General features: G+C 38.1%; 1 protein-coding gene across 1 annotated transcript in view; it reads right to left on the bottom strand.

The window, feature by feature from the left end:
• Window positions 1-1,411: 1,411 nt before the first annotated feature.
• The window catches only part of LOC149619072 (ATP-binding cassette sub-family C member 4-like), a 45,034-nt gene continuing 31,995 nt past the window's right edge, over window positions 1,412-14,450 (bottom strand). Inside the window, exons 20-22 of the mRNA XM_089854555.1 lie at window positions 13,775-13,864; window positions 2,053-2,331; window positions 1,412-1,984 (exon numbers count right to left, since the gene is read on the bottom strand). Of these exons, the coding sequence (XP_089710681.1) occupies window positions 1,817-1,984; window positions 2,053-2,331; window positions 13,775-13,864 (537 nt within the window). The 3' untranslated portion in view covers window positions 1,412-1,816. The remainder of the gene's footprint in view (window positions 1,985-2,052; window positions 2,332-13,774; window positions 13,865-14,450) is intronic.

The raw sequence follows: 14,450 nt of genomic DNA, 5'->3' as shown, positions 1-14,450 counted from the left end.
GATTTCGGTTGATTTAAAAGTTTAGAAAACCCAAATAATAACTAAACTTATTCTGCACTAAAGTTCCACGATTCTGCTGATGCAAATTTGAACTGCAAGCAAAACTTTCATCAAAAAATTCATTAAATCTCAACAACTATCTGTAACATGTTAATTTACGGAGATTGTTAAAAGCATCATTTTACAATAATATCTAAGAAAATGTTACGGATTATGGCTTATCTCACCTTTCCCTTATATTTAAATAAGCCTTCTAATCGTTTGAAAATATAACTCCTTGCTACTCTGTTATTATCGAAGATTAAATAGCAATGAACACTTTCGTTAAGTGCAGTCTTTTGAGTCTATTTCCCACTTTTCGAAAGTCGCCAAAGGTGCGAGAGTTCGGTAGAATAGGCCTTTCCAATTTTGGTTTCGATCGAATGATAGGTAACCGCCCGTTTACCAGCCGATATCCTGTCCATTCGCCAACCGTCATGCTGTCCATTCGCCAACCGTCATGGTGTCCATTCGCAAGCTGATATCTTGTCCATTCGCCAACCATCATGGTGTCTATTCGCAAGTTGATATCTTGTCCATTTGCCAGCCGATATCGTGTCCAATTGCCAGCCGATGTTGAGTCCATTAGCCAGCCGTTATGATGTCCGTTCGCAACCAGATTTAGCGTCTATTCACCTTCATTTCAGTTGATTTCGTGTCCATCCGCTGGCCGATTTTCTGACCGTTTGTTTGCAAATTTAGTGTCCAGTAGACTATCATTTTCGTGTCCATTCGCCTCCTGATTTTCTGACCGTTTGATTGCAAAATTTCTTTTCCATTCGCTTACTGATTTTGTATCCATTAAGAGTATTTTGCAATCAACCGTAATAAACGTGCGTATATACTGGGATAGCAAGACACTTATCTGGGCGGACATTTTGCACTGTAGGGTACAGTCTAAGGTCACAAATCAGGTGATCCAAAAACCGTCCAGCTATTTAAAATAAAGTATCTGTGTGTGTGTGTGTGTGTGTCTGCCACCGCGTTCGTTCGCAGTTGGCAAATCGGAGCAAAGTTGTTCACAGAAAGCAATTTTTGTCTTCTACTTCCATCGTTTGGATTAACAAGTACGTGGCGATTGGCTAGGGTTACGAGAGGCAGGGCTTCCATCAAATTCTCACGCAATTGCGGCTTTTCTTATCATTTATCGTAAATCAATTGCCTTCCAAAAATTGTTAAAAAGTCATAGGCTTGAATTCAAACGTCAAAAGTTGCTAAGTGTAAAATGATTTCAGGAATAAAGATTCTTAAAACGATTTAACTAGAATTAAGGTAAATTAATGACGATTAAAATAAACAATATCCGTTATATGTATTTAATTATTTAAGAAAAACCGTTGCGTCTCGACTCGGAGAGGTTTATATAGGTTTCCCAACTTGTACTTTTAATATAGCGAGTCTGAAATTTCAGGTTTCAAATTTATTTGGCTTCAAAATACAATTATTAAACATGCTTTTTAAATGAAATCGCTATTTTGATATACGAATTCTTCATGATTTATATTCGAATATTTGATATTTTTCCACCACGAGTACAAATATTTTACTTTGTCACAACATCCAATAACCGTTTAACTTTTATAAGAAAAATGCTTATTCATACCAAGAGGTCTCAACTACTTCAAATTTAATTTACTTCAAAAATTATATTTCTTTCTCTCGTTGTAACAAGTGGTTAAAGTACTATCGAAAGCGGATAAGACTTCACTCATGTGCGAAGCCTAATCCGTTTTTGGTACTAGCTAAATATTGAAATGAGATTTTCCGTGAAATAACCCTATAAATGTATTGTTTCCTTATCTGATTGGGCGTGCTTAGCAATTTCGAACAATATTTTGGCCATAACGGGGCCAGTCTGCCGAACCATATCCGAGAAATGAGATGATTCTTGTTCTAACAACTTTAAAGGCTCATCAAACTCTAGGATTTTACCAGCATCCAGCACCTGTTGTATTTTGAATTTAAAATTAAATGAACTACACGAGTTGCTATAAATAAAACTATTCACAATACCAAAATTCTGTCTGAATCCATGATGGTATTTAATCTATGGGCTATTGTTAATACGGTGCAATGACCAAATTTGTCTCTGATTGTGTTCTGAATCAACGCGTCTGTTTTATGATCAACGTTCGCTGTAGCCTCGTCTAGTACGAGTATCTTATTCCTTCGAAGTAGAGCCCTGGCTAAGCAGATCAACTGCCGCTGGCCGACGCTCAAATTACTTCCTCCTTCAGACATCTTGTTATCAAGACCCCCACCCATTTCCATCACTGCTTCTTTAAGCTGAACCTAGAAATAAAAATAAGAAAAGTTTTAAAAACGCTTGTGGACACTGAAACTGATCACTCCGTAACCAAACCACAACGTAATTGGAATATTACTAATTTTAGAAAATATTATGTCACTGTTAATAACCAGTGGGAATGGGAACCCTATACTGAGCCCCTGGGTAGAAGCAAGGAAGACAGTGAATCTACGAGAGGATCTTTAGATCCCAGAAAGTTAATTATTTTCTAGTCATCTGATTGGGTTATAGAAACTCATACAGTTGGTTCCAAAAATACCGCGCCTCCTGTTAATGCCATGACTACAGAGATTGGCATATAACAACAACAGATTTCCATAAAAAATGGCTACCTATGAACGATACCATGGTTCAGTCGCTAAATAATATTTTTATAGTTTTAGAAACTATAATATTATCGCTTAAATTCATGATTTTAATTGTGAGACAATCTTTTCATTTACGAAGGGCGTGTTTTTATAATATGCCAACGACACTCTTCATTTTGAAAGTTTCGTTTTCAATAAAATTATTCGCCTCGGAGGAAAAAAAATTTAATTTCAATCACTACTCTAATAAGTTTTAATAGCCTAAATATTTTATTTTGTACTTTAAGCGACATTTAGGGCAATTTTCTAACTTTTTAAACGAGTTATCGCAAGTGATAACTATCGTCTTAACCTCGTATCAACCTCGTGCGTTCTATGAGAGCACAATATCTAAATAGATGATTAGTCATAGGTGTCATCAAACCTTGAACGAAAATCGGCGGATGTCTCGCGAATTCCCCTCTTGCTTATAAGAAACAAGGTGGTCAAGTTAAAATTTTACCGTTTTTAATTATCACGAAAGTGATAACTTATCGAAAGGGTTAAGCGGGTCGATAAGTTATCGCTCGTTTTATAACTAAAGAAGGTAAAACTTTCACTTAGATATAAAAACGAATCTATTTTTTCCAATTGAGGATAGTAAAAAAATAGGACAATTTGAAAGCTTCCATTTCTTCTGCAATTTTTTGAATCCGAAATTTAAGTGCTTCATTCTGTATCAGACCTATCTGCGATTCCAGATATTATTTTATTATGCATCATATTTTTTTTTCAGAAAACACTGCGTCCTTATTCGTTGTGCAATTTTCTGGTGTGCTACCAAAAAATTTAAATCATATTTATGACTGATTTTGTAATATTTTATTCCTAGCCACCACCCCTCTATGCATTGAAATCGTGACCCATTGAAATATAGCCATGGAGCAAACCAGGAGAGTCAACTCCGGTAGTTTCCGTAAACGTCCGGTAGAGGCATGACAGAAGCGTTGCAGAAGCTAGGCTTCTAGCGGCCTCTAGTTTTCCTACGGAACATAATTAGATGCACAGGGGGCAAGGTACTAGTTTCCTCAATGTTAAAATCCCCCGTTTTTCCGTACGGAAAACAGGGGGCGCCACGATCGCGTTTCGAAAATCGGTTACTATAGGCCAAAGCTAGAGTCGGCTATCCTGGTTTCATCCATAATATAGCCCACTGGGTGTTATGGACACGAAATAAAGCTAGATTATTATTATTATTATTATTATTATTATAGGGTCTTTGCGCGTGACGTCAAGTTACCTTCCCCCTTTCCTCTCCCCTTGCCGGCTGCCCGCTCTGGCCACGTTAGGATGCCATGTTGACATCCCCTGAAAACCGGTTTTCGCCCCCTATTTCTTCTCCCTTTTTACTCTCGCGGAAACACCCTATAAGGTGTTTGGAGGGTTTTCTCAAAATACTTGATTGGAAGCTATATTACATCACGTTATATCATTGAGAACTTCGTTCTATTACCAATGTGTTTCAGAATTTTCAGAAGAGGATTTGGCAACTGGTACTACCATAAGCATATCATTATAATACCACCCGGGTGGTATGATTTGTAGCTGATTTAGCTTTGGGAGAGCTTTAATAAATTAGAAGATACGGTTCCGACGGACTGAAACATCGGTCCCATAAGCGCGGTTGAGTTCGTATCGGTGTTGGTAGGTGAAAAAATAGAAACGGTACAAACGGGTAAAACCAGAAGGGAATAAGAGAGAAGGGAGACATTAGAGCCTGCTTTGGTAACGAGAGTCCGACCAACCTCAAGAAAACCGCGAAAACTTTGCGCAAGTACACAGCTTTTAACCAATTTACTGCAAATATAGTTCTTTAAGTTCTCCGCGGTATCAGGCGGCCTATTTGTCTTAGGGCTGTCGATGTTTCGTTCTTGTGTAATTATAACCTCAAGTATGTATTTTATTGGAACAAATTTTTATTTTTTAATATTAATTCAGAATAATTAGTTTTCATCTATTTATTACCTTCAAATTATCTGATTTTGGTATGTTCTGAATTCCCGTGTATCTAAATTAATTGCACAGCTTGATTTCGTTTATCAACATGAAATTCGGCCATTTTTATCTCCTTCAACGTAAAGTTGTAAACAAAACTACTTTTTATTCGTCAACCGAGACGTCACCTTCTTATGTGACGTACAGCTAAGGCAGAAGTTAGATAGCCAATCAGTGAAGGGTAGTTGATTTGAGGTTAGTAAGACTGTTGTTACGAGTGTAAAGCATTATGGAGATATAACGTGTGTCCCTCTCCCTTATTCCCTTCTGGTAAAACTTAACAGAATCTAATGATTTATTCGTCCTTTAAGAATTAAAGATCGCACTTGATTTATTGTTTCATGTCTAATTCACGCACAGTTTATTTTTAATTTTTGGTTTAAATTCGCACAAAATTACGCCTTATAAAAGCACTAATTTTTCTTATTGATCTTAGAAATGCTCAAAAGTTTCTTTTATTTCTAAGGCTTTTTAGGGCCAAGCTCACACAAAATTTAACCTTAAACCACTTACAGGTTGCTCAGTTAGTCCTTTTTCTTGGGCCTTTTTAAGGGGGCCTAGCGCGCTCACAAATTTTCTAGCCAACTTACTTGTTGGACTGCTCGAGAGATTCTACTTTTTTCTTTTTATTTTTTGGTAGCTACTGGTTTTTTTTTCTTAGGTGTATTTTTGGACCCACAATTCCTTTCTACAAAGGGCTTTTTTTCTTGTTGGCTCAAATCTTTAAAAAACACCTGTTTTGGGCAAACATACCCGCACTAGCACTGACGTAGGGGTTTTTTTATTTTTACCTACGTTGAAGGGTTTTTTACGGTTATTCACCGATTCTGATAGAGAAAAACATGTTTACAAAGGGAATGTCGAAAACGACTTGAAAGGAAGGAAAAGTACAAAAATAGCACCATGACAAATTTTAAAAATATTAACAATGAACATTGCTCTTAACAAACTTAATATTTACAAGTTAAAGCATTGATTTTTACAAGTTAAAGCATTGATTACAAGCAAATTTACAACAAAATATTCCTAAATCAAAACACTTAAAATTTTAACAAAATCATTCAATTATTATTATCAAAAACTTTATACAAATTAACTAACTTCTAGGTCGCCCCTAAAATATCTCATTATTTTACACACTCCCCGCCCTTGAACTGTCTATACAGTTCAAGACAAAGCCTCCTTTTTTTTTTTTTTTTACAGTTCTAAGTTATATAATAACTGGACGGGTCTCCTAAGTTTGTTACCATTGGATAATCTTACTAAACAAGATCGTACTATGCCATCGCGCCCTTCCGTTAGTTCTTGCACAACAGCCAACTTCCACATACACCGTGGACTTTTAGTATCTTCAATTAAAACTACATCTCCTGTTTGGAGTTCTTTGGTCGGTTGACCTTTGTTTAATTTGAGATGAGGAGCGGATCTAAGTTCTAGAAGATAATTATCTTTCCATCTAACCCAGAATCTGTCTAAAAGCGCTTGGCGATATTTTAATCGCTTCACTAATTCCCTTTTGCCGGCCGGTGGGAGCTCGCTAGTGGAATATACTTGTGATGGAAGTACGGTTAGGCGCTTGCCCACCAAAAAATGGGAAGGCGTAAGGGGTTGCGGCTCCCCAGGACTATCATAAACAAACGTAATCGGTCTAGAGTTTATAGTTGCTTCTATCTCTACGAGGAGAGTCTCAATTTCTTCATAGGTGAGGAGGGCTTGTCCAAGGACTTTTCTTAAGGAGGTTTTGACCGATTTTACCATTCTCTCCCAAAACCCTCCCCACCATGCTCCGCGCTCTGCGATGTATTTCCAAGAGATTTTTAGGCCTCCCAGAAATTCGGTTACTTTTGGACTTCTTATATTGTTTAGCAAAATTTTTAAATCCTCATCCGCTCCTTTGAAGGTCGCGGCATTGTCACTATAGATAACTCGCACTATGCCGCGCCTAGCTATAAATCTTCTGAAAGACAATCGGTGACCAATTCTAAATGGACCGCCCTTGTCACCGCGCACGTGTATAGGGCGATGTAACATTTCTTGTTTGGCTTCACGTAGATGGGGCCCGCGTGGTCGATGCCACAGATCTCGAATGGAGGAGAAGGATTTATCCTGACATCTGGCAACGGAGCCATGACTGCCGTCGTTGGCTTTGCACGGAATATTTTGCACCGCGGGCATGACGTGATTATTTTCTTGATCAGTTGTCTCCCTCTAGGTATCCAGAATTGCTCACGCGTTTCCACTAATACGTCATTCAGGCCAGCGTGTTTTAGTCTGATATGATTCGAATAGCCTATTAAGTACGCTATATGATGGCTCGGCGAGAGAAGCCATGGGTGCTTCTCCCTGTATGACATTTTCGCCGCGCCGAGACGCCCGTCCACACAAAGTAACCCGAGATCATCGAGCTTCGGGTCCAAGGACCGGATTGGTGATTGTTTAGGGACATCTTCTCCCTTCTCTAAGTTTATAATCTCGTCTGGATAGCTTTCACTCTGCGCATTTCTAATCCTGTACCTTTCCGCGGCTTCTAGCTCTTTTGTATTTAGCGCCCCTTTTGTTTTGTCATCTTTTGCTCTAATATTGTTTACGAATCGGAATATCCACGCGGTCAATCGCACGACTAGCTGTAGGCTACTGTATTTCTTGATATCGAAGACCGTTTCTCTGGATTTCGCGACTGAATTTATGTTTACCATAAACTCTCTCGTTGACGCTCTAAGCTCGCACGTGGCTTCTTTAAGTACAGTTTCTGTTTGCACGAAATTTTCAATTGGACAATTTTCTTCCTGAAGCCATTGTGGCCCGTGCCACCATAAATCGCACGAAGCGATATCTTTTAACGATTTTCCGCGTGTAGGGAGATCGGCCGGGTTTTCTGTTCCCGCAACGTGATTCCATGACTTAGGGTCAGTACGCGCCTGAATTTCTCTGACTCTATTTTGCACAAACGGCTTCCAACGATTAGCTTCTCCGCGAATCCAACACAACGCGATGGTGGAGTCGGTCCACATTTGTATTTTGTCCAGTTTTACTGTTAGCGTTCAACTAAGCTATTAGCTAACCTGGCACCGATAACGGCTGCCATCAATTCTAATCTTGGCACTTTTAAACATTGTGATTTTAACTCTTTTTTCAGTGGGGCGACCTTGGCTTTAGAAGCCACTAAAACAGTACTAACTAATCCATTTGCATATACATTTTTCAAATAAAAAACTGAGGCATACGCAATTACGCTCGCATCTACAAAACCGTGTAGCTCAATTGAGATAGGCGGTTCGTCTGAACAATTTTGAAAATAAAATCTGGGAACTTTAATTTTAATTAAGTTTCTTAACTCTGTGCACCATGAATTAAACTTTTCGGAGAACTCAAGCCCTAATTCTGCGTCCCAGTTTATTTTATTTTCCCATAATTCTTGCAAGAGCATCTTGGCAGAGATTGTAAACGGGGTAATAAAACCCAGGGGGTCAAAAATCCTGGCTACGGCTTTTAAAACCCACCTTTTAGTATTTAATCTGTTTAGTAAAAACGTTAAGAGCGGCTCCACATCAAACATTAAACAATCTCCAACTTCATCCCAGGTCAACCCTAAAACTTTGACTAGTCCTGGATTGGGTAAAGGATGGGTACCGGCTAAGCCCAAAGATTCATTGCCCCATTTTGCTCTAATTTCGGGGGAATTGCTGTGCCACTTCCTCAAATTCATACCTGCACTGGCCATGATTGCTTTAGTTTCTTTGATTAAGTTATCTGCTTCTGTTACTCCCTTCCCCCTGCTGCTAAATCATCGACGTACAAGTCTCTCAACAACGCTTCACTTGCTATGGGGTATTCGGCTAAGTATTTCTGCGCATGGACTTTAATTGTTGCGGCTAGCAAAAACGGACTAGCAGTTACGCCAAAAGGGACTCTAGTCAGCCTCAATTCTACTAAGGTTTGGTTGTCAGGACTTTCTAAACCTTTTACCCACAGAAATCTCAAAGAATCCCTGTCTCGCTCTACTATCCCTATCTGGTGAAAGGCCTTTTCAATGTCTCCTGTCACTGCAATTTTGTTTTCTCTAAAACGAACTAATATATTGAACAGCTCTGGGAGTAAATTGGGACCAGATTCTATGCAATCATTAAGTGAGGGAACGTTTTTGGCATGAGACGAACCATCATTAACAATTCTTAATTTTGTCGTGACACTTTCTACTCTGACAACCCCCCCGATGAGGAAGGTAATACAGGGGTCCCTCAATCACGTGGTTTTCTGGGACTTGCTCAACAATACCCGTCTTTATTTGCTCTTGGATTATCGCGTCATAAGCGCTAAACGTAACGGGGTCTTTTCTTAGCCTTTCTAATAAGCTAAGGGTTCGCTTCTTGGCCACTTCATAGTTGTCGCCTAGATTATTCACATTATCTTTCCAGGGGAAAGAAACCTGGTACCTCCCGTTGTTAAATTGAATTGACTTTTGAAAATCCTTAATTACTTTATTTTCTGCGCTAAAATCACTAGCTTCTGGGGTATCGTTTATTCCTAAATGCTCTAAATCCCAAAATGCTTTTACTCTTTCTGACAGAAGGTCGTCCTCGCTCTCTGGCTTCACGGTAACTCTCATTACGTTAATCGCGTTAACTGCTACGCTTAGCGCTGCTCCTGCGACCTTGGTGGTACCGTGTAAGGTCCAACCAAGCTTAGTGTCAATAACAACTAACCTGTCTGATAGTCTCTCTACTGGACCTTTTGCAACTGTCCAAAAATAGTCCGCGCCTATCAAAATATCTAACGGGGCTTCCACACCTGAACTGGCTTCGCTCTCTGAATCTGACAAGGTATACCCACGTTTCTCCATCTCACTAGCAATATCCCCGCTTGGGACGGTGAAAACTCCACCACTTATTCCAGGGGTCTCCAAAGCTTCTATCGTAACTGTTTCCTCGCTACGCGCATTCATAAGGACTACTTTTACTCTATTTCGCACCATTGTTGTTGGGACGTTACTCTCAAATTTAAAAACATTAAGTTTTTCTTCCCCAACTTTCTCTAGTCCTAGCTCTCTAGACAGTTTCTCATTGATAAATCACCTATGGCTTCCGCCATCGAATAAACATCTAACCCCTCTTTCATGCCCATTATCTCCTCGAATTACCGCCCTAACTGTTTGTAGCATAATTTCTTTTGTTTGCACTTGCTCGCTCTGCGCTGCGGTATTTACATTAATATCACTTGGGTTATCTTGATTTTTATTTTTCTCATCGTCACACAATATCTGATGGTGTTTACGACGACATTTTCTACATTTTTGTATTTTTCCTCTACAATTGTCAGTTACGTGGCCAGATCGCATACATAAGAAACAAACCTGCTTTCTAAGGGCTATTTCCTTTCTTTCACTAACTGTTAATTTGGTACACGTATAATAAGGGTGCGGACCTTCACAAAATACACACGTTCCAAAGCGGGAACTTGGGACAGGTGACACAGCTGTGTTCAAGGCAGCGGCGGAACTACTTCTTCCGCTATAACTAGGGACGGGCTTAGGGACGGGCTTACTATGGGGCTTTTCAACTTGCACGGTACTACTTGTTTTATGTTGACTCCCCGCTCTGTGAATGGATATGGCCCTCTCCGTACCCTCTATCGCTTTTCCCAAAAAACTTAAAAGATCGTCTATTTTCCAGACATCTGCCTGTCCTAAAGGGTCATCTCCAAAACGCTCTAGAAGTTCAATAGGTAACAAACCACCCAGAATATGTGCCATGAGTTCTCCGTCACTAGCTGATAATATTCCAAGGGCTTCTAAACTTCGTACCTCGATTTGACACGTATCATGCAAATGCCTCAATCCCTTTATGTCATTACTTTTAGAAACAGGTGGTAATTGTAAAATATTGTTCATGCGTGTACTAATTAACATACTTCTGCGTCCAAAACGCTTTTCTAACGTGTGAATGGCTAAGGCGTAGCTACCCTCGCCGTCAATTACAGTTCTTATGGCTTCCTCAGCCTTCCCTTCCAAAAATGAGCGTAAATAAATCAACTTATCGGTATCAGAGAGTTCTGGGTCCTGGTCGATGGTTCCACGAAACTGTCCCCAGAAACGTTGCCACTGGTTGCTGTCTCCATTATACTTCTTTATCTGGATCTGAGGTAGTTTGACATTCTTCTTGCTCGTGGAGTGCGTCGTACTGCTGGATTGGCTCGAAGGCGGTCCTCCTTGGCCTGAGGTTACGCTGGCGGCTGAGCTGGTGTTCCGTTGCATCTTATCCATATAGCGCTTTGCACGATCCTTCCATAAGGTTATTTCGTCAACCCAATCTTCTACGTCGGCTAGCTCGTTTTTCAGATCATCGTCATCTTTTATCAGATCAAATATGACCTGATTTAACGCGGTAATCTTTTTCTCTCGCGTACTGATTTGTGCTAAATCGTCCGCCAATTGTTCTTCGTTAACCACGGGGTTTTGAAGTTCATTTTTAATGTTATCTAACGACGTTTTAATCCGACTTCTCACCGCTTCGCGCCTAGCCGTTTGTTTAGCTAAATCGTTACTCGCCATTGTTCTATTTAATTAAACCGATCTAAAGTCTCATTATCCAACACCTCGATCCCGGGTTTACGATTGCACCAAAATGTGTAGCTGATTTAGCTTTGGGAGAGCTTTAATAAATTAGAAGATACGGTTCCGACGGACTGAAACATCGGTCCCATAAGCGCGGTTGAGTTCGTATCGGTGTTGGTAGGTGAAAAAATAGAAACGGTACAAACGGGTAAAACTTAACAGAATCTAATGATTTATTCGTCCTTTAAGAATTAAAGATCGCACTTGATTTATTGTTTCATGTCTAATTCACGCACAGTTTATTTTTAATTTTTTGGTTTAAATTCGCACAAAATTACGCCTTATAAAAGCACTAATTTTTCTTATTGATCTTAAAAATGCTCAAAAGTTTCTTTTATTTCTAAGGCTTTTTAGGGCCAAGCTCACACAAAATTTAACCTTAAACCACTTACAGGTTGCTCAGTTAGTCCTTTTTCTTGGGCCTTTTTAAGGGGGCCTAGCGCGCTCACAAATTTTCTAGCCAACTTACTTGTTGGACTGCTCGAGAGATTCTACTTTTTTCTTTTTATTTTTTGGTAGCTACTGGTTTTTTTTTTCTTAGGTGTATTTTTGGACCCACAATTCCTTTCTACAAAGGGCTTTTTTTCTTGTTGGCTCAAATCTTTAAAAAACACCTGTTTTGGGCAAACATACCCGCACTAGCACTGACGTAGGGGTTTTTTTATTTTTACCTACGTTGAAGGGTTTTTTACGGTTATTCACCGATTCTGATAGAGAAAAACATGTTTACAAAGGGAATGTCGAAAACGACTTGAAAGGAAGGAAAAGTACAAAAATAGCACCATGACAAATTTTAAAAATATTAACAATGAACATTGCTCTTAACAAACTTAATATTTACAAGTTAAAGCATTGATTTTTACCAGTTAAAGCATTGATTACAAGCAAATTTACAACAAAATATTCCTAAATCAAAACACTTAAAATTTTAACAAAATCATTCAATTATTATTATCAAAAACTTTATACAAATTAACTAACTTCTAGGTCGCCCCTAAAATATCTCATTATTTTACATGATTTGCTTATGGCACTACTAAAACTACATAAAAAAATGGAAAAAAAGGCTAAGCCTTGGCTAATACAAGGTTAACATCACAAATTTGATTACTATTAGGGTGGTAAATTGCTGCGAAATTAATAATTTGCTTTGGTGATAATTTTGGGACCTAATTTTAAAAAAATTATAAAATTTTACAAACGTCTTCTAAAAGTTTACTAACAGAAAAAAATAAAAAATAAATAAAAAGTGGTTGACTGAACCTGGAAGGAGTGACAAGCAATATGAACTAGGAGATATGAAATACATTTCGTAAAATTAATTAATTTCATCCGCCGTGCCTATTTACTAAAAAAAAAACCTAATCATGGGCTGCGTTCAGTAACACTCATCAGGAAAAACATCGATGTTTGGGAAAATGAAATCGGTGTTCTTTTGACGTCATGATGACGTTGCAGTTGTTGAACGGCACAATTTTGTGTAATCGATGCTTTTCAAAATGGCGACGATATTATGATAACGTTACTGCAGAGGCTTAAATAATAAATCCCAAATATTTACAAAGATTTTGTACTTCAATTTATCAATTAAATCAAAATTCTGTCAGAATCCATTTTTTAACGAAATAATATATTGCTTTTTAGTATTATTATCGATAAGGATAATATTTGTCAATTCTACATTATTTTAATTGTCGCGGCGAAAAATGACGAAATTTACGTCATGAATCCGATGCTCATCAAAAAAACCTCCTCTCACAGCCGATTTTTCTGATGGGCATCCGATGAGCATCATGACGTCACGCCCAAAGACGCGAAAAACCATTCAGTAAGACATCGATGTCATCTTTTAGTCATCGATGTTTTTGATGCCGGTTACTGAACGCAGCCAATGACTACCTCATTGAAAAGATTTTTTTGGCTAGCATCTTATCAACTGCTCTTCGAACTTTCAAATAGCATAACATCAACGCACAAAGGCAGGAAATAATTCAGATTATAAACATGGCTTGCAAATTTGCTTCCTCGAGATCAAGCATCGCGTTTTCTCCACGCAGTGGCACCAGAGATACTCTTCGTTGCCAGTACTAAGAACTAGTATTGTAAAAGCATGAATGATGAATCGAACAATTTTTGGAGCCATGTTTATAATTTGTGGATGGTTGCTCTGTGTACCGACTAATATTAGTTTTTTATTCACTCAAAAGCACTCTAAGTATTGTTATATTCACTCAAAAGCACTCTAAGTATTGTTATATTCACTCAAAAGCACTCCAAGTATTGTTATATTCACTCAAAAGCACTAAGTATTGTTATACTCACTCAAAGCACTCTAAGTAATGTTATATTCACTCAAAAGCACTCTAAATATTGTTATATTCATTCAAAAGTTTTGTTATTTATACCAAATAATAATAGGTACTAAATATGAAGATTGACTGAAATTTCAATACAAGAATACTTATGTACGCATACCTCTTCAAGCACAGCCCATAAGTCGTTGTCATTTCTTTCATTAAATGGATCAATGTTTCCCCTCACAGGTCCGCTGAACAGTATTGGGTCCTTAAACAAATAATAGAAGATTAGTTTCTACAGAATTTAAATTTAATCCTTTGGAAGGGCAAACATCAAGTTTATTCATTACAAAACTACTTTTGAATTTTGAAAATAAAACAAAGTTTTGTTTTTGTTTCCCACTTGGCGAAAATGGGGCGAAACTTCAACGAGATAAAATTGACCGAATTTTTGAAATTCGCCGGCAAAAAATCGTACGCGCGGAACTGAGCGACTTGTTCTATTTTTTTTAGTCGAGACGAAAAGGAAACCAAATCGCCCATAAAGCAACCAATCAAAACCCATTTTCAGAATTTTGTCCTGCCTCCTCTCTTTTGTAGATCACTTTGGTTTTATTTTAAGCCTACTACGGTTTTAAGTTTTAGCACAACACAAATTATATTAGAAATACAAAGTTTGCCCATGGCTAAAAAACAAAACGATAGCGCGGATATTATTTTTTGCTAATGAACTTTAAAGACAATCCGTATTTTACAATTCTTTAGAATTTGATTCAATCCCCTGATTTTATTGGTAATGGATTTATTTCCTATAAATTATTGAAATTAAAAATTCCCTGAATTCATTTAAACAT

This window comes from Phalangium opilio, unplaced genomic scaffold (genome assembly GCF_054372755.1).
Source record: "Phalangium opilio isolate 3A_F unplaced genomic scaffold, DU_Popi_V2 ptg000209l_1, whole genome shotgun sequence".
Lineage (NCBI taxonomy): Eukaryota > Metazoa > Arthropoda > Arachnida > Opiliones > Phalangiidae > Phalangium > Phalangium opilio.
The sequence above is the reverse complement of the archived record's forward strand: the minus strand, read 5'-3'. Positions and strand labels throughout refer to the sequence as shown.